We start from the raw sequence: 20,357 nt of genomic DNA on the forward strand, positions 1-20,357 counted from the left end.
ACCACTGGTCCTATTAGCTAGGGATCATGGGAGTTGTAGGCCAAAACATCTGGAGGGCCACAGTTTGGGGATGCCTGCTCTAGATGATGTTAAACTCCTGCTTCCAGCAGCCCCCAGGTTAAAGGTCAGGAATGATGGGAGTTGTAGTTTCAAAAGGTCAGGTGGGACATAGGTTCCCTATCCTTTTTCTGGATACCGGAAGTGTGGGCTGCGAGAACGGAGCCCAACCCAGGAGGGGGCTGTTGCCTTATATGCCTCATTTGTTGGCTCCCCGGGCAACACCCAATCAATGAGACGCAAGACTAGTACAACAAACTCCTTGGTCTGATCCAGCTAGGGGTCTTCTCTTGTAGTCCTGGCATGCCAGATCCCTGCTCTCTCTTTCAGAGGGATTAAAGCGAAGCTTTGCTCTTCCAAAACCATCTTAGGCCATGAGCCCTTGGGTGATAATAATATAAAGAGCCCTGCGTTTGGTGAAAGATTCCTGTGTGGCGGGGTTGGACTAGGTGACCCTCATGGTCCCTGCCAACCCTATGATTCTATTATTTTGGAGGTTCAGAAAAGAGCAACCGAAATGATCAAGGAGAAGGAGCACTTGGTTTACAGAAGAGGTGAGTGAGAGGTGACCGAGAAAAGGTTTTCTCCCTCGTTCGTAACACTAGACTCTCGTGGAAACCCAGTGGAGCGAAATGTCAAAAGATTCAAGGACAGATAAAGTTCTACTTCACACAGCGGATAGTTAAACTATGAAACTCACTGCCGCAGGAGGCAGTGATGGTTTTTTAAAGTGTATTAGGCGAGGATAAGACTATCCATGGCTGCTGGCTGCTTCTGGATACCAGCTGTTGGAAAGGGGAGGAGAGAGTGCTCTTGCACTCAGCTCCCAAAGCCACCAGTGAGAACAGGATGCTGCACAAGATAGGCCATGGGCCTGATCCACAAGGCTCATCTTTTGTACATTCTGCATATACTTGCATTCCAGTGGACTCTAGGAGGAATAGGTTTGGCAGGCTGTGAAAAAGGGTTCACTGAGAAGAAAACGAAAGCAAGGAGGGGAGGGACTCAAGGAAGGAGGCGGCAAAACCTAAGCGTGGACAGGAAGGGGCAGAGCTCTGAGCTAGAGCATCTGCCTTGCATGCGGGAGGTCGCAAGTTCAATCCCCAGGGAGAGAATTCTGCCAAGCCACTGCCAGTCAGCAGAGACAGGCCTGAGCTGGGTGAGCCATTGGTCTGACTGTTTAAAGTGGTGTCTTAATATTGCCATGGGGCTCATTTGACAGCAGGCCCAAGAATTCGGAGGTTGCAGACGTGAAGGTAAGAATCATTGTCCACAGGCAAACCTGTGGCTCTCAGGGTTTATTGGGACTTAGCTGCCGAGGGTGAAAGGACACACAGACACTCCTGCGTTAGACAAGAACAAAAATAGGCGAGCGAGTCTCTCAGTTCCTGCAACGGCCGTTCCGACAAAGTCCCCAAAGACTTCCTCACGAATGGGTCTGGGCAAGTAGCAAACAATAAATTAGAGGTCACCAAAGAGTCTGTTACAGAAGGCGCAGGCAAGGGGGAGAAACCGGCTTCCCCACTTCCTCGATCACTGATCCTTCGCTTCTGTGTCGGGATCCATCTCCGTCAGGACACACAAGGATACGAGCTGGATGAGCCGCGTCATGGAGCCTGCGGAGGGAGGAAAGGGACACGTCAGGTCGAGGCCAGAGAGAGCCAGGATTGAGGATGGGAGCATTTGTGGAGTGGCTATGTTTTGTCTCTCCACGGTTGGAGGCAGAAATGCTTCAGAATACCAGCTGCTGGAAAGCACAGGAGGGGAAAGGGTTCTTGCGCTCAGATCCTGCTTGCAGGCTTCTCATTCGGGCATCTGATTGGCCCCATCCTGAGAACCGGATGCTGGACTATAGGGGCCATTGGCCTGATCCTGCAGGCTCTACGTGAGTGAGTGATGCAACAGTTTCTCCAGTTTGCAAATGGGCCCTAGAAAAGTTGGCAACCCCTGCAGTCCAAGCCTCAAGCGGCAGGTGGTTTTGAGCAGGCATCCCCAAACTGCAGCCCTCCAGATGCGTTGGCCTACAACTCCCATGATCCCGAGCTAACGGGACCGGTGGCTGGGGAATATGGGAATTGTAGTCCAAAACATCTGGAGGGCCGAAGTTTGGGGATGCCTGGTTTTGAGGGTGATTGTTAGAATAATAATGATAATCACCCTCCAACTCTGCCTACGCATTACAGTCTAATTATGCAACATGGATCCTGCATTTTTAATATAGTCGTACCTTGGTTGTCAAATGCCTTGGTACTCAGACATTTTGGCTCCAGAACGCCATAAACCCAGAAGTGAGCGTTCCAGTTTGCAAACGTTTTTTGGAAGCTCCTGCAGCCAATCGGAAGCAGAGTCTTGGCTTTCGAACCATTCCGGAAGTCCAATGGACTCGACGAGTTTGACAACCAAGGTACCACTAAATATTTCAGGGAGAACCAGCCCAGTTTTAGATGACTACCGTGTCCCCTCTTACTCGTCTCCAGGACTTAAATGCACCAGACTCCCTTCAGCATTTCCTCATAGGGACTTGGGAGGGGGTTGGGTATGTTTAGCCTAGAGAAGGGAGTTGATTTAAGAGATTATGATTCAAACACCTGAAAGGGCTGTTGGAGAGACTGAGCACATTTGTTTGCTGTTACAGACATCGTGGGGGGGAAAGTACAAAGCTCCCTCCGATATGGGGACCCAACGCTAATTTCTGTTCTGCAATTTAAGCGTAGCTGTTCTAGCCGTGGGGCAGGGAGAGCTAAGAAGCCATCGGTGAAATGGAGGGGGGGGTGTTTGCCCCTCAGACTCACCCACAGCCCGGCGGAGGAAGTGCGGCCTCTTCTGCTCAGGTACCCTCACCACCAGGTAGTAGATGGGCAGTCCGGAAGCTGCTATGGCAATGCCAATGGCGGAGTTTATGGGGTCGCTGTAGAGGGGGATGGCTACCAGGAAGACAGAGCAGAGGCAGAAGACGATGGGGAAGAAGATGCTGAGCTGGTGGGGAAAGAAAAAAAGGGGTGTCAAGCAGGCACTTGGCATCTCAAACTACCTCCCAGCCTTCACCTCAGGCTCTCCTCCAAAGAACTGAGGGGAAACAAGCTCGGTTCAACGGGTACAGGAGTCTCTTTCCAATAAGCAGCCAGCGGGGTGAGATCATAAGGAAGGCCATGAACTTTCTTCGCCTCCAGTCGACTAGTCCTTGGGGGGTATACTGCACCTGAACATGGAAGCTCAAGCACAGCAACCACACTGGGAATGCAACAATCCCCTTTCTGGAGCCATCTCAAGCTAATGTTCATTGCCACGCACGCTTTCAGAGTGGCTGGGGCAACCCAGTCAGAATGGGCAGGGTACAAATAATAAAATTATTACTACTATTATGCAGAGAGAGAGAGAAATGACTTTTCATCAACTTTTCTCAGCCTTACACTACTACCCTTTTTCCTGGAGTCTGGGGGCCATTGATTTCCAGCACTGCTCTGCCTATTAAAGCCATTATGGCCGAGCTCAGGCCCATCCCCTCCTGGCAGGAGTCTCGGCCACGGCGTTGCAAAGGATGCTGGGGTATGGGCAGAATGCAAATGCTCTGCGAGAGTGGCAGCTCGGTTTTAGGAAGGCAGCCCAAAGAACCGCTGGCTGATTTCTTGCGGACTGCTTCCTGCTGGCTGGGATTGTTGCAAAGGATACCGGACACGGTGGACTTTGGTCTCATGCAGCAAAACGCTTTGTACCGTTCACAAGAAAGGGTGTGAACGCCTAAATGAGCAATCGAGAGACAGCGTGCATCGTGCCTTGTGAATTTAAGCACAAAACAGCAGGCTGCGGGATCCTTTTTATCTTTTTAAAGACGAGTTTTGAGGGTTTTCCCTGCCCTACCTTGAGGGGACGTTCCCTCGATGGCTCCTTCCAGCGTAGGTAGAGTTGCCCCGCGATCGACAGGCCCACAAAGAACCAGTAACTAAAACTGTAGTAATTGATGAGCTTGAAGATGTCCTCTACGCAGAGGTAGATCAGGGCCATGGCTCCCTGTGAAGATTGGGGGGGGGGGAATAGCTGGTAAGTGGGATAAGCTCTGCTAGGAAGTCGGTGTGTGGTGTCCAAACAGGGCCGTCTTAAGCGGGTCAGGCGCCCGTTTCTTCCCGCAGCTGGTGGGCGGGCGCAGCGCGCAGCGTGGTTTCCGCACGGCTTCGCTGTGCAGCGCCCCCCTGCCAACCCGGCGCCCTGGCGCCCCGCGCCACCCAGCCTACCCCTAGAGCCAGCCCTGTGTCAAAACTTTTTTCAAAGACAGCCAGATTTGATGAAGTGAAGGGCTGTTGTTGACCTTTTTTAAGGATTGAAGTTGAGCTTTTTTTTGATTTTACCCCAAAGTCGTTGAGCTTTTTTTACCCCAGGAAATAAACTGCCACGAGGGCCGGATTGAACCGACTGGCGGGCCGGATTATGCCCCCGGAACGGACTTTGGACATGCCTGGTTAGAGCATTAGACCAGAACCTGGGAGACCAGGCTTCAAATCCTCACTTGGCCATGAAGCTCCTTGGGTGACCTAGGATTGGTCACTGAGTCCCTCAGCCTAGCCTACCTCTCAGGGCTGTTGTGGGGATTAAACAAGGAGGGGAATGCAATAAATAACACAGCATCCACCGTCTAACCAAACACACAGACACATCTCTCCCTGAAGACTGTGACTCCGTGAACTCAGACCTCCCAAAAAGGGCCACCCACATTCTCCCCACAAGATCTCCCAGGAGCGCAGGTTTGTGCTATTCTGGGTGCTGACTCATGGCGCTTGATTCCCCCATCTTCCTTCCTGGAGCTGAGGGCAGCTGTCTTGGTGGTTTCTAGGACAGCCTCGCAGCCAAGACCCAGCCCTGTTTGCCTCACAGATGGAGCGATATCTAGGCTGCCGTGGTCTGCGGAGAAAGGCTGCTCCGCAGGAACGCAGAGCAGGGCTTTTGGCGCAGCTGCCCCTATTCCGTGGAAGAGCATTCCTGTCGAGATAAGACGGGTGCCCCCAGCCTGCAGTTTCGGGAAATTTCTTCATGGGACGTCTGGTTTATATTGTTTTACATTTGCCTGGTGTTCCTTTCGGTTGTTTAAATTATATTTTGCACATTGCCTCGGAAGGGAGCTGTTACAATGGAACCTCGGTTTTTGAACGTAATCCGTTCCGGATGTCCGTCCGACTTCCAAAACGTTTGAAAACCAAGGATCAAAGGGCTGGCTGCAAAGTCAATAGAAAAAAATGAAAAGCGCGCCTCGGAAGCCTTTTGACTCCCGAGGTGTGTTCGAAAACAGAAGCATTCACTTCTGGGTTTTCAGTGTCCGGCCCTCAAAAGGTTGCCCAGAAGGCAATGCGGCCCTCAGGATGAAAAAGGTTCCTTCCCTACCCCTGCTGCAGACACTGTGGGATGGGATCCTATATAATAAAGTCCAAGTGTCCCTGCATCCAAGTTGTCCCGTGTGTCCCTGGGTTACTGCGCATGTACCCCAGGGACACAGGGATTGGACGGAGAGACAGGACGCACACACACACACGCTCTCTCCCCCCCCCCACCTCTGCCTACCGTTTACTCCGCTTTGTCGGGGCGCTCCGCTGAGCCCAGCTGGGCAGCGGGCGCCCAAGAAAAGGCTGTGATTCGGCCTCTTTCTGTGGCAGCGGCGCGTGGGGGGCGGCGGCTGGCCCCTCCCACAGCCGCCGCTTCGTTGGGGTGCTCCGCTGAGCCCAGCTGGGCAGCGGGCGCCCAGAAGAAGGCCGCAATTCGGCCTCTTTCTGTGGCGGCGGCGCGTGGGGGGGGGGCGGCTGGCCCCTCCCACGGCCGCAGCTTCGGCGGGGCTGCACACCCGTTCCCATCATTCCTGCAGGTGAGGGAACTACCCCTCAGATCCCAGACAAAGGGGCATTTGCCCCTGGAGCATCAGTCCCACCCACCCAGTTACTCGATGACAGTGGGGCTTCAGATGAATTTCAGCAGTTCTTTGATTATCTTCTGGAAGGTATTAATGTTTATATGATAAGTCTCGACAGGTAAAGAGATCTGGGTTGATGAATTATGCTCTGTGACTCAGCAACATCAGGCCTTAGTTAACCGTTTGGCCGGTTCTGCTCCGCCTGCTGGAGCAACGAAGTTACCCCCCCCTCGCAACCCTGAAGCTCCGGCGGCAGCGGCGGCCCACCTGACTTCCTTCCCTCCACCCCATGCGCTGCTCTTGGGTCCCAGCCTCTCTGCTTTGCACACTAAAAATCAATAAAATCTGTTCTAGCGCCCGTTTATTTTAACGGGCTGAATTCCACTAGTTCTGAATAAAAAGGCATACGGTTCCTCTCTGTGTTCATTCACAGGGGTTTTTTAATTGAAATGCAGCAGTCCAATAAATAAGCTTGCATTCCAAAATATTTGATCAGTAACAAATTCAGTTTTCCCCATCTCATCTAAGCCGATTAAGAGATCAGGGCGGCAGTCTTTAGCCAGTGACCCGCCCCGGTAGAAGGCTGCCAAGAGCTACAAAGAGTCCTTTTTTCCTTTTGCTTTTTTCCTTTTCTTTTTTTTTTTTGAAGACTGGCTTCCCTTCCTCCCCTGCCATGCAGACTAGAGTGTTCTCCCCGGCTACCCGGGACTTACGTTAAAAAGCAGCGCTGGCACAGGCGTGAACCGCTCGACGTGGATCATGCAGATGGCATCAGGCAAGTGCCCCTCGCGGGAACCAACGAAAAACAACCTGCCAAGAGCGAGGGAGCATAAGGAAGCTGCTGGCTGAGGCAAAGCAGAATTGTCCTAGCTGATGACTAAGACCCACAGAGGGGCAGGGCAAGGGGTCAGGCTGTCCCCCCCCCGGGGGGGGGGGTGGGCTGGCACAGTTCTCAGAATCCACTGTGCCAATTCAAAAGAACAAGAGAACGGACATTCCATTCAGACAAGGGAACCACCAGCCATTCCCAAAGGACTTCCACACCCCAGACTCCTGCAATCCCTCTTCCTCTGCTTAACTTTACCTCTGAGAAACAGATATATATTTGGCACTTAGAGAGGTTTGCTATACCCACAGGGTGGCACATTGCCTCCTCCAATGAAATAAAATTAGGGCAGATTCAGATCCATTTTGCCACCAACTGTGGACGGAGAACACAGCCGTCATATGGCTATGTATCCACTGAGTTTCCTAGGATCCCAGGTGAGTTTCCAAGGGTCAATCCAGGCATTTATTTATTTTTCTCACATGTAAGAAGCTTTACCACATGGGGGAAGACTTCTGTGCAAAACAGAATCTTTGCACAAAAGTGGAGAGTTACCTAGTTTCTAAACGGCCTCTCTGGCATGCTGACATTTCCCCCCTCCCCGATGTGGTTCACGGTTCCTCGGGTGAAAATGAGTGGGTGTTAATCCATTCGCGGAAGGGCTCCAAAATTACATTTCGAATGACTCCCAGGGCTGGGAGTGTAATGGCATGGGCCAATCTGAATGTTTTCTATGGTTTATTTCTGAAGATCATGGGCACGAGTAAAAGTTGACATAATTGGATATAGAAGGAGATCTCCGTTAGGAACTTTCTTGACCCTGGTACAACTCCTCATCGTGAACGTGTCATGTAAGGCTTCCTGACCTTCTTAATACTTTAGGTAAAGACTAGCACAGTAATCTGGTGTTACCAGCAAAATTTAATTTACACCTCCTGTAAAAAGAATGGGGTCCATGTAGACAAAAGCAAGATAAACTCAGAAGACAAACAAGGTAACCAGTTTTGTCATTTCTAACTAGGATTATGTTCTTTCAAGTCCCAATTATGCAGAGTAAACAAAATAGGGAAATAGGCAGGAAACTGTAGGAAAAGACAACAGAATAGGAATGTAGGTGATCTAACAAATCACTCATCCCAAAGACCCTGTCGCCTCAATGTTGAGAATGCATTGGCTCAAAGCAGCACTAACACCCTAAGATTTTCAGTGGTTGGTGAGATCTTAAAAGCACCAACATCGTCCCCTTTTGACTCTAATGCGGTCAAGGACCAGCCTGACACTAGGAGTCACGATAATAATAATAATAATAATAATAATAATAATAATAATAATAATAATAATTTATTATTTATACCCCGCCCATCTGGCTGGGTTTCCCCAGCCACTCTGGGTGGCTTCCAACAGAAATATTAAAATACACTAATTTCTTAAAGATTAAAAGCTTCCCTAAACAGGGCTGCCTTCAGATGTCCTCTAAGAGTCTGGTAGTTGGTTTTCTTTTTGACATCTGGTGGGAGGGCATTCCACAGGGCGGGTGCCACTACCGAGAAGGCCTTCTGTCTGGTTCCCTGTAACTTGGCTTCTCGTAGCGATGGAACCGCCAGAAGGCCCTCGGCACTGGACCTCAGTGTCCGGGCAGAGTGATGGAGGTGGAGACGCTCCTTCAGATATACTGTACCGAGGTCGATAGGACAGGTATACATTTCCCCTCACCTTTCTTGCTTTGTTTTTTACTGTAGGTTCTGTAGCAAAATTGTCACGCTCATTTTCTTTAGGCTTTGGGGAATAGTTAGGGATTCTTTTACTCCACAAGTTGCTGCCCACTTATATTGCAACTCTGCTGCCTGAAGCAACGTTTATACGCTTTGTCTCTCGTTTCATGTAATAAACCAACCTTTCTTTACTGCTCATGCATGAGAACTTCTCGTAATTTCTTGCATGAGAACATATTCGTAGCAAACGCACATGTGAACTCTAGCGGAAAGCCCGAAACCTGTCGGAAGGGTGTGTAGGAATGCACACAAGTGCTGGGCAGGCATATGGGTTCAGACATACATCTTTATAACAAGAGATGCATGCAGGTTACCTGGAAGCAGCTAAAATGGAAGCATTCAGCCCCCCAAAGCAGGACAGGGCGACAGCAACTGGGATCGTCCAGTTCATAACTCCAAAAACTTGATCGGCAAAGGTCTGAAAGGAAGAGGAACATGAGAAGAAAATGATCTGGTGAATGCCTTGCGGGGGGGTTTCTAGTATAAACTTCATTCCCAACTCAACAAGAGACTACTTGTGCCTGTACTCCAAGAGGCCGAGGCAGGAGGAATGCACCTCATTGCAAATCATTGCAAAAAAAATTACTTCATATTGTACTACTGTCCCTTTGAAGTTGTTCTTTTGAGTAAATGATCCACGCTAATGGCCCCCCGTGGACCAGCCCACTGGATTCCAAAGTGACCTGTCATTCGGGGGCGGGAGGAAGAGGGAACGGGATCTGCTCACCACGGCCACAGCGTCACTTGTTAATATCTCCGTCTTGCTCAGCACTGTGTAATATGCCAAGTTGGTCATGATGTAGATCACTGTGACGATGGGCATCGAGATGCCTATGGAGAGGGGAAGGTTCCTGAGGAATGGCAGTGAGGAAAAACAATGTTAACTCTCTTCCACCGCCCACATCATACTTCCCTTGGCACTACTCCTGCCCAGGGCTAGCAGAATACACTGAAGCCCACATTACCACCCAGAGGCCCTAGAAAGCTGCTTTGCAAAGCCCAGTTCCCAGAATCCCCTGCTCCCTAAGTAGCCTAAGAAACTGTGTCACCCTGGGCTTCCTTTATTTTCATTTGCCTGCTGTACTAAAGAATATTGAGAAAAATTATTACCAGGCGGCGGAGCAGGGTGTTAAATTAAAAAATGCTCCAGCTAAGCAGAAAATATAGTGCTTGACTCTGCAGACTCGCTTTGCTGTGATGAAAATTGCAAGATTGCCACCTCCTCCCTCTTAAGCCAAGCTATTATTTGATTCAATCAAATCAACATTCCTGCCGAGATCCCTTTAAACAATTCTTTAGCCGAAAGTGGATCTTTAGATTACAGCTTGCTCTGCAAAACCCAATACTTTTTATGCTAGGCTTCACACAGCGTCCCCCTTCACTGCCAAGCCCACGGCAGGACCCAGGAAGCAAGCTGAGCCGCTCTCAGCTGTCCCCGGATTGTGATGTAATGCCCAGCTGTGGCAACTAGATGGCAGAGCTCCTCCACAAGAGCCCATCCCAAACAAAGCCCGTTAAAATGAGGAAAGGAACCGGGCGTTCTGCCACCACAACTCCATCACACACACACACATTTTCTTTTCTCGTTTTTTTGAAACTGTATGATGTGCTTTCAAGTACGCAAGAGGGAGAGCACTCGCTCAGCTGTTTTAAAAGCAACTCTCCAGGCAAAGTATGGAGAAGCCTCTTATCCATGTCTCTGCAGAAGAAAGCCCAACTAAAGACCAGAGAGAAAGACTGAAGATGCGGGGGGGGGGGCAGTACTTAAGGCTAGTCAGTTTCAATTCCTTTGGAAGCAGAGCACAGATTTTAAGGAGGGAACAATGTTGCTTGTCCCTAGGGATGATCACACAGGCGCTGTCCAATCGGTCCCTGCAGCCTCATTCCACACAAAATGCCAAAAAACACATCGGTCTCGCTAGCTGAGGACGGAAGTCACATTATCCTCTGCAAATGCTGACCTTTCAGGATTCTTGATTTCCTCGGTGACAAAATTGAGGGTGTCCCACCCCGAGTAGGAGAAGAGGGCGGAGTACAGGGCAAGTGCAATGTCCCCCGCGTGCCAGGAGGATCCTTCGAAAGGGTCGGCAAAGTTCTGCGAATGTCCTACAGGGAAAGATAACCACATCCGTTGTCAATCGGTCAACTTCTAGTTGCGATGAAAAAAACATCCTGCCTGAGGAAAAAGTGGAAGAGGCGCAAAAGTCCCATCTGTGGTGCTGACACAGTGTTCCCTCGCGCAAGCCATCGCTAGACGCTCGCGGCTGTCGAGCAAAAATTGTCCAGGTGCAAACAGACGCCCACAAAGCCAAAAGATGTGGGAAAGTGGGGTGTGAGTCTGTCTGGGTTTGGACTTTGGGTTCAAGTCTCGCCTCAGACGTGGGTTCAGTGAGTGGCCTGGAGGGGACCACTAACTCTCAACTTTCCCACTGCGGAATGGGCACACAGGCCTACACCAAAAGGCTGTGAGGTTGAAACACAGTAAAGGTCAAGAAGGCTCCATTGCTTCTATGCCTATGTGCATCAAAAGTGCCCCGACCGTAATAAAAAGATATTATTACCTTGCCCGATGCGGACCACGCCGGCGATGATCACGGCAATGAGAGCCAGCACCTTGGCGTAGGTGGACAGATCCTGCACCCGCGTGCCCCATTTCACATAGGCACAGTTGACAAATGTGAGGAGGCCTGGAAGAGGAAACAAGCCAGAAGTCATCCCATGGCAAGGGGCCCTTGGACTACATCCACATACACAGCAAAGTCCCATTGAATCCTTCCCTTCTCCGATTTCAAACGTATATCCAATACGGAAATATAAATACATGCCTAAGTGGTTGATTCCTAAAAGGGGAAAAGAGAAAGAAAGAGAGGAGAGGGACAGGGAGAAATTGACGCAGCTGCCCAGTAATTTTCTGCTGGACTCCATTTTATTTTCTCGGTGCAGAGGTGGGAAACTTTTTTTTTTGCAGCACAAGGGCCACATTCCCCTGCAGAGAACCTCCTGGGGGCCACCTCCCAGTCGTGGGTGAGGCCAGTGACAAAAGTGGGTGGAGCAAGAGAGGCAACTCTTACCTTTGTAAAGTATGAATCAGAGTTTTTTACACACACCTCTCTCTACCCAGGCAAACATTAGACAACATCGCAGATCAAGGCCACAATCCAGCCAGGCAAAAGCCCTCAAGGATAAGAGAGAGGAGGGCTGCTGAGGGATGCGGCTTGCGGAGCAGCGTTCTAAGAACTGGACAGAGAGGCCTGGAGGGTCACATTTTGCCTGGAAGGAATGAGGTCCTCGGTTGCTCCAAACGAGGAGCAAATAAAACAAAAGGTGCAAAAGTCTAGTCCTGTTGAACCAAACCTTCCAAGGCATTCTCAGGCAAATGGGGTGGCTGCACCCCTAGAGTGACCTGGTGAAGGAGGGGACTCCTTGCCCCCTTAACTGTGGGTCTCTTGGGCATGAGTTGCTAGGAACGGAAGCCTCTCTGCAGGGGGGGGGGCATGTTGTCTGTCTTGCGATGCACAATTGAGTGGCTGGCATGTGTGCCCCGGAGGAATTGCAAGGAGGCAATGCAGCCCCGGCTCCAAAGAAGGTTAGCCATCTCTAGTCTAGGACCAGGCACAAAGGAGGACAGATCCCCCCCCCACACACACACACCACTATGACCCTGCGACCTCCATTTCCTATTGTCATGGGATGATGCTCTCACATGCACCAATTCTCCTAGATTAAGGTTAACATGTGTCCCCGTTTCCCGGGGAACAGTCCCCGGATTTACAAATCAGTCTCCATAAAAAATCCACTGAAGTTGGAAAGTGTCCCTGGATTCATTGGGGGGAAAAAATCTGGTAACCTTATCCTAGATGTGAGAAAGAGTGTGTATTCATGAGATATCACTGCGGGACAAAATCTGAATCTTGACTCCTTGCGATTTTAAAGGGTGGGGAGGTGTTTCCCCGGACCCCCACTACTTGCTTGGCTTCTGTTTATTCCCATGGAAAATTAACGCAGCTGCTGAGCTCAGTCCAATCCTCATAGCCCTGGCCTTCCAGTCCTAGAATCATAGAATCATAGAATCGTAGAGTTGGAAGAGACCACAAGGGCCATCCAGTCCAACCCCCTGCCAAGCAGGAAACACCATCAAAGCATTCTTGACATATGCCTGTCAAGCCTCTGCTTAAAGACCTCCAAAGAAGGAGACTCCGCCACACTCCTTGGCAGCAAATTCCACTGCCGAACAGCTCTTACTGTCAAGAAGTTCTTTCTAATGTTTAGGTGGAATCTTCTTTCTTGTAGTTTGAATCGATTGCTCTGTGTCCGCTTCTCTGGAGCAGCAGAAAACAACCTTTCTCCCTCCTCTATATGACATCCTTTTATATATTTGAGCATGCCTATCATATCACCCCTTAACCTTCTCTTCTCCTACTTCCTTCCTGGGTTGTGATGCAAGGCCGAGTGACAAAGAGAGCGAAAGTAAGCATTGGGAAATTGGCTTCTCAGCAAACCGACTCTATCAAGATGGGGGACCTACAAACGGGACAGCATTGCCCCAACTAAAAGGCGACCTTCATTCCCCTCGTTTCCTGCATGTGTGAGATCTGAGAGATACATGGCGCCTAAGAGATTGAGCAAAAGCGGGGGGGGGGCACAGGGCGCAGAGTCTATCACCTATTCCTAGTCCCGAGAAGGAGTGGGGTCTAGCTGTTTGGAGCACCAGCTCTGCCTAAGTCCCAGTTTCCATCCCTGATGGCATTTCCAGGCAGAAGTGAGAGAATGCGCCCTTGCCTGAAACGAAACCGTGCAAAGTCACTGGCAGTCTGTGTTCGCAATGAGCCGGGCAGATCCCAACAGCCTGATTTGGTATAAGGCAGCTCCTGGTCTTTTTATGTCTGAAGGCGGGTGTGTCAGGGGGGGGGGACCTTTCCCACCTTCCCTTCTGGGCTAGCTTCTAGACACAGCATGGATCCTCAAGGAGGATGCAAAGCAGGGATGGTGGTTCTGCAGGCTGGGAAACTTGGGGGGGCCCATCAGCATCCTAGCCCCTCATAAAAAAGGTAACATTAACAAAACCAAACAACATGGGAAAACCTAACAAGGATTGTGGCTAATGCACAAACAGTCATCCAGAGTTCGAATTAAGAGGGAGGTGTTGCAGGAATTTATGTATAGGGTTTTTTTTGGGGGGGGTTGCCCCTCCAGCAGATATCATGCACTTGCAGCCCACTACCAAAATCAGCACAATCACTTTTGTGACTTTTGTGATTTGTCCCCACAAAACACTTCATCGCAGTTTCTTCCTATCTATTCAAAGGGCCTCTGCTGCACAATACCAAAGGTATAAAATTCACTGATAAATGCAATCTATGTACTGGCTCACTGGGAAAACTTCAGACATTCATATAGACATGTGAGCTCAGCTACTCAGCAGCCCCTCTGCCTGAAGTGATAATCCATGGCATCCTGATACCTAAGCGCCAGACAGGTAGCCATTCCAGAAATAACAAACCCAGGTGAAGACAAAAGGGTGTGATTAACTTGGCTGGGAAACAGGGAAATGTAAATATCTCTTTTGTTACACTTGAAGGATGTTTGGTGGAGGGCAAGGGGAGGCATGGGGCAGGGTCCAGGATGCTCAGATTACCGCCACCAGACCTCACCTTTCATGATGTGACCATGATGTAGTAGTGATGTAGTTTTGGGGGGGGGGCGTGTAACATGGGGATTAGCAGCTTTAAAAAGTTTGGGTTCTCTTTTGTACGGGGGCTTCCATCTTGTTTCACCTGGTGGCAGGTGGGAGTCCTGTCGCGACAGTCTTCAATAAAGACCAAGCCTACTGGCTGCTGTTTTGCTCTGGTATTCCTGGCTGGTGTCCTTGTTTTTTTGTCCAAGGGAGCCCTCAGTGGGAGATGGGACTTCCTTGAGAGGAGGTGGAGAAGTTGGTTGTTTATCCCTTTCCTGGCGCTCTGATCTTCTCTCCCCTGCTCACCTTTATCTTTATTCCAGGAACAAGTTGTTGTGACTCAAGGGGCTGTGTGGGACTCAGCTTTCCACCAGACACCCAAACCTGACAGGAGGGTGATGCTAGACACAGGTCAGGGGGGCACAGAGAAGGTGTCCCTCCCTCCCCCCCCAGCTCCAGGGTATGAATGGAGCTTCCCTATTGGCAGGAGCAGGGGGGAACTGGGGACACCTTGCAAACAGCGGCTCTGCTTCTTTATAAACAAGGCCATAAATTCCTCTCTCTTATCAGGCGGGTGACATGCTCTGAACATAGAAAACCACACATACCGTGAGCTACACTCACTTGCACATGGCTCTAGCAATTCCCCAAGCATGAAGCAGCCCAGTTTCCCCAGTTCCCCACCTCAAATCTTGCCCTACAATAGGTTTTTTTGGGGTGATCCCAAATTTAAGGTTAATGAATCTTTCAGCTTCTACATCTGTGAAGAAATGGGGATGACTACACTGGCCTAACTTACAGACCTGTTGCTACTGAGTTAGCATTTGTGAAGCACTGAGGACCTGGGTAGCAGCGGGGGGGGGGGCACGTAATCCTCTGCTCTAACCTTCTCCCGACCCCCTTTGCTTGAAGACACACTGGGCTTGTGGGGTGCTCTCAGCTAGCTCCCCATCGCCGCTGGCATTCATGCCTGACCTCGTGCCTCCCTCAGCCGGCACATTCCTGTGTGTTGCAACGGGAGCGGTTTCGGGGAGCCTGACATTGCGTCTCTCGCCAGCTGGATCTGGACAACAGCTGCCGACTCAGCACACTGCAGGTCTCCCAGCTGAAGTCGGTCATTTCCTGAGAGAGACCCAGAATTACCCGCAGGGTTAGGAGGAACAGAGAGCCGAGAGGCCCCAGAGGAGAGGCTCGCGCCAGGTTTAGACACCACTGGTGGATCACAAGACCATGAGTCAGAAAGGCTTGGTGTGAAAGCGGTGTCACTTCTGAGCATGTGCAGAGTGCCTGTCCCTCCCCACCGATCAAATACACCCATCTTGCTCAGTCCAAGGAGGCAACAGGTGGCAAAACCCAGCCCCAAACAGCTTCAAGCAGGCACGGACTTGCCCAGATGCAAACAGATGCCAACTCATCTTCCGCAAGAGAGGGAAGCGGAGACTCAGGACCCCCTTCGCTCTCCCTGGAGACCACCCTAGAGCTCCAGCGGGGGAGAATGAGGATGGGTGGCCTTCAGGGTCCCTTCCAACTCTACACTTCTATGATTCTATCTCTCTCCAGCTTGGAGGTGCAAGGTTAACTTCTAACAAAGGCAGCTGATCAAGGCTGTGGAGCCCTGGTGAGGCGGTAATCGTTCTTTTGTCTTTTATGTCTAACTAGAGGAGTGAGATGTATTGTGGGCAAGGGGAGCTATAAGCCGGGCCTTATCTGAGATAACAGCCATATCTATTGGTTTCACCCAGTAACCCCTTCCCCCCCCCCCAAATTATGCTCCCGTGCCCCGCCGCCCCTTCCAAAGCAGAGAGGCATGTTGTGGGTGTCAGAATTCCTGGGTCCATCCCACACCCAGTTCCAGAAGCTCAAGGTGGAGCTTTGGCAAAGCACAAAGTCTGAAGCTTCCCTTACACCGGAGATTCAAAACCATTGCCAAGGAAGGAAAGAGTTTCCCAGAACTGGGAAGGAAAGGTCGCAGAAGAGAGAGATAAATGAACAATGGGAGATTAGATAAGGGGGGAAAAGGGCTGCCTGTCAGCCCACCTGAGGCTGAATCAGCTCAGGCACTTCTGCCAGGGCTTTTTTCAGCCCCGCTGGGTTCTCCCAAGTCCTCCCCAACCTCTCCCCACAGTGCCCACTGGCAGTCTCACTCACAGATGCAGACGGCGGCCAAGAGTCGGCCTGCCAGGTAAGGCGCCTCGCAGGACGTGAACATGGGTTGCACCAGGTAGTTGGCGAAGGTGATGGCAATGACGGCCTGGCTGGTGGGCTCAATGATGAGGAGAGAAGTCCACAGGCGGATGAAGGCCGGCAGCTGCCCAAAGGCCTCCAAGATGTAGGCGTAGCTGGCCCCCGATTTTTTGATGGTGGTGCCCAGTTCTGCATAGCACAGGGCCCCAAAGACAGAGAAGAGCCCTCCTATGGCCCAAACCACAAGGGATAGGCCGTACGAGTCACTGTACATCAGCACGCCCTTGGGCGAGACGAAGATGCCAGAGCCGATCATGTTGCCCACGATCAAGCAGACGCCGTTGACCAGGGAGATTTCCTTCTTCAGCTTCATGGAGTCGTCGGGAGACTTGCCGGAGGAGTCCTCGAGGGGCTGGCGGGAGGAGGGATTCGAGGTCCCGTTGGGTACTGAGTTGGCCGGCAGCTCATCCTGAGGAGTCGGCTCGTAGCGGGTGGTCTTGGCCATAGCTTGGCAAGAAGAGGAACGGTTCTGTTATAATTATTATTATTATTATTTATTACCTGCCCTGCAACCATAAGGTCTCCCAGGGCAGGTTGCATCACTGAAACGTAACATTAAAGACCATTTGAGACAATTTACAATCATATAGATAAAAATATACGCCTCAAGAGTCAAAATCCAGGGTAAGGAGGGATGTCTTCAGCCTTCAGCATCCTCCAGAAGCTGTATAATGAAGGTGCCAGACACATGTCTGTGGGGAGGAAGATCCACGCCTTAGGGGTTCACCAGAGATCATGTCCTCTCCTGGCCTGCCACTCCACCTACACCCCAGCCTCAGAGGGGGGAGGAACTACCAAGAGGACCCCTTCTGCCAATTTAAGCATCTAAGAGGGTCTGTCAGGATGTAGGCCATCTTTCAGGTGTTTGGGGACCTGAGGCGTTTGAGCTCTAGTGCATCTTTCAAAACCAAGAAGATGGGTTTGTCTCTTGCACTTTAAAGAAAGCGGTTCCCAAACTCCTTAACAACTTGAAGAACACTCTCCCGTTTCTGCTGTACTCAAGGCACATTTTGCTAATATGAAGTAGTAGCTCTAGGAGGTACAACACCCAAAAGGATGGCGTTCTCTTCAAGGAGGCGCAAGTTTCGACAGGGCATTGGGAGAAAAGAGGATGGGGGTGTAAGCTGGCATGCACAGGCAGGTAGGAAACTGGACAGGAGTGGCTCTACTTTCCCGGGGAGGGGAGCATGCTATCATCCCAAGAGACAAGCAAGTGCTAGAAGCGGGCAGATGTCCCTCTGCCTCCCAAATACTGGGACCCAGGGCCTGGTTCTTACCTCTTATTTGCCTGAAGAGCTGCAAAGGGTGAGCTCTAGAACCTTGATCCTCATTTCTGGAAGGCGAGTCCAGCAAGCCAGTTTGGGGCACTGAGGTTACCTAGACACTATCTCTTAAATCTGAACAGCTCAAACAGGTAATGGTTGGGTAATCTTAAGGAGGTTGGGAGCTATGCACTGTGGATTTCCTTTTTCTGCCCAGGGAGAGGTGCCGGGGAGGGGGGCGGAGAATCCAGGGGGCTGGGAACCAGGAAAAGAGAGGGTGGGTTTCAGCTTTGAGAGAGCAGTTCTGGGGCTGGATTAAAACCCACCACCCACACAATATTATTAGGGGACAGAAAGGGGTATATAGATGGGGGTGATGGGAAAGAGAAACTGACAGATACTCACAGTCCACAGTGTAGTTCCTCCTGCTGGCTGCTCTGTCGTCTTATCCCCACGCCAGCTTAAGAATAGAGACAGAAGCTGCCAGAACAGCACTTTTAACATGAGGAACTAACCGGGATTGCCGGGGGCGGGGTGAGGGGGGGGTAAAGGAGGGTGAGCCATTGGCCGAGTCCAAGGTCCGTCTGGTGCCAGGTGGGGGCAGGGGGAGTGCTATGGGAGATAAGAGGACTGGCAGTGCCTCTAGGGCACCCCATGGCTGAGCCGTCCAAGAATTGGCTTCCTGCAGGAACGTCTCACGGGTGCGCACCCTCACAAATGGCGCTATCAGTTTCCCGCAGCAGCCCCCTTATGCATCCTGTGAGACGTCAAGCCTCCCAAGTCACACAGAGTGCCTCTTCAGAGACAAAGAGACCTGTGGGAATCGGCAGCTTGCTAGACCTACCGGGGCAAATGGTTCAAAATGCAAAGGTTATCAGCCCTGAAGGCAACCAAGCCTGTCAGATTGGTTCAAGAGGAAAATCTCGCCACCATTCTTGCATTGCAGGGGATTGGACTAGATGACCCTCGGGTCCCTTCCAACTATACAGTTCTATGATCCACCAACTTAACCTTCGCTTCTCATAGGAGTAGTTGGGAGTTGGAGCAGGGGAGTTGTTGCTTTCACAACTTGACAAATGAACGGCAACTGGGAATCCAAAACTTCAAATGTTATCTTTTCCCAGACTGTATAGATCATACACGATGGCAACTTTCCAAGCCACACCGAACTCTTATTCAGACAGAAAAAGTCCTGTGCGATTCTTGACAATTGCTACACAACACACACCCTGCATCCTGGCTACTTGGAAATTGTTTTCTGGATAAAAGTAAGCCACACATTATTCCACGTTTGCAAATCATATAATGGCTTTGAACCAGGCTGCAACCCTATGCGCACCTACCTGGGAATAAGCTTAATCGAATTCAAATGGGACACGAAACAGGATTACACTGCAAGAGCACAATCCTTTGTACACTTCCCTGGGAGCAAGCCCCGTTCAGTAAAGAGCGTGGGACTGAGGACCTAGCAAGTATTCACAGGATCACGCTGTGGGAGAATTGGGACAAGAGCAGCAGGGGAGGGGTTCATCCTGTTACATTAACACCCCGACCCCACCCCACCCCGTGGCTAAATTTAGGGCTGCTACCTTTTTTACTGGCTGTGTTCCCGCGCCTTTTATTTCAGTTGTATCACAGGCAGAAACACGCATTGATTTGGCTTCACTGAAATGCAAGCGGGTTTGGGCTCCAGTCCACTTGCATGAACCATACATGCACGCCTGTTCAATATATATCAGATCGCAATTTATAAATGTGAGCTTTATAAATCTATAATTTAATAAATATATGTTTTATACACGTGCTTAAAGACTAAGTTCCTTCAAGGGGGGGGGCAGCAACTTGATGCACCCAGCCTCCAGGAACCCAGGAGTCCGAGGTTGCCAGCAAAAAACTCCACAAAGCGACTCCTCTTCCTGTTTATGCCGTTTCCAAGGGCGACGGCTTCCTTAGCAACCAAAGGCCAAGATGGCGACGGAAAAGCCTTGCCCATTTCAAAGATGGCCAAAGAGCCCCTTTCCGCCCTTAGGAAAAATGGCAGTCAGGGCACGTCAGAAATAAATAAACAAACAAACAAAAACGCCGCCTTTCCTGAGGCTATGGGTTGTGTTAAGAGACTGAGGTGTTAGTTCTGAAAGGGAAATGCGTCTTTCACGTCAAAAGGCGACGCAGAGCGTGTTCCCTAACCCAATACAGAGAGTGGGGATATAGCTTCCGGTTTAAATCACAAAATGGCGCCGCGCTTCGTTTGCCGGTACTCACATCCTGGTCCCCGTACCAAAATGGCTGCTCTCACTAATGAAAATATCTCCCTTAGGCAACTAGGAACATTGATCAGCTCACGTTCCCAAGGCCCTGGAGCGGGGCCTGTGGGAATGTGCAGCTATATCTGACCGGGTTTACGGAGTCTTCGGGCGTTTTCTCCTCTTTCCTACGGTTTTTTCTTAGAACTCTGAAACGATCCGTACAAGATGGCGCCCTCCTGGCCTTTTTTTTACGTCTCGCAAGGCTTCCGGATGAGGCGACCTTTCCGGTCGCAAGTGGCTGGTTTCCGCTGACGAATTATCCCAAAAATGGCGGCGCTCATTTAGAAATGGCGACTCCCAGTGGAGGTGTGTGTTTTTTTCCGTAC

General features: G+C 50.7%; 1 protein-coding gene across 5 annotated transcripts; it reads right to left on the bottom strand.

Moving 5' to 3' along the window:
• Positions 1 to 1,314: 1,314 nt before the first annotated feature.
• SLC7A7 (solute carrier family 7 member 7) lies at positions 1,315 to 20,291 on the bottom strand. 5 transcript variants are annotated; one of them, XM_088656220.1, is made up of 11 exons: positions 19,988 to 20,291; positions 18,131 to 18,185; positions 16,368 to 16,910; positions 11,107 to 11,232; positions 10,507 to 10,651; positions 9,273 to 9,396; positions 8,860 to 8,963; positions 6,661 to 6,757; positions 3,916 to 4,065; positions 2,850 to 3,033; positions 1,315 to 1,673 (listed from the first exon to the last, which is right to left on the bottom strand). In XM_088656220.1, exons 3-11 carry the CDS (start codon positions 16,906 to 16,908, stop codon positions 1,591 to 1,593), a joined length of 1,554 nt encoding a protein of 517 aa, XP_088512346.1. In that variant the 5' UTR covers positions 16,909 to 16,910; positions 18,131 to 18,185; positions 19,988 to 20,291; the 3' UTR covers positions 1,315 to 1,590. The 5 variants fall into 5 exon arrangements, with proteins under 5 accessions (XP_088512346.1, XP_034991284.1, XP_088512345.1 ...); XM_035135393.2 differs by lacking the exon at positions 19,988 to 20,291 and having other exon boundaries at positions 18,131 to 18,203; XM_088656219.1 differs by lacking the exon at positions 19,988 to 20,291 and having other exon boundaries at positions 16,368 to 16,932; positions 18,131 to 18,180.
• Positions 20,292 to 20,357: the final 66 nt, after the last annotated feature.

The sequence above is a fragment of the Zootoca vivipara genome, chromosome 12 (genome assembly GCF_965207765.1).
Source record: "Zootoca vivipara chromosome 12, rZooViv2.hap1.1, whole genome shotgun sequence".
Taxonomy (NCBI): Eukaryota; Metazoa; Chordata; class Lepidosauria; order Squamata; family Lacertidae; genus Zootoca; species Zootoca vivipara.

Excerpts from the sequence above, each read along its gene's own strand:
- SLC7A7 (XM_088656220.1), bottom strand. The coding sequence starts at position 16,908 with ATGGCCAAGACCACCCGCTACGAGCCGACTCCTCAGGATGAGCTGCCG. Across the intron at positions 10,652-11,106 it reads CGTGGTCCGCATCGGGCAAG|GACATTCGCAGAACTTTGCC; the intron begins GTAATAATATCT and ends CTTTCCCTGTAG. Across the intron at positions 9,397-10,506 it reads GAAATCAAGAATCCTGAAAG|GAACCTTCCCCTCTCCATAG; the intron begins GTCAGCATTTGC and ends GCCATTCCTCAG.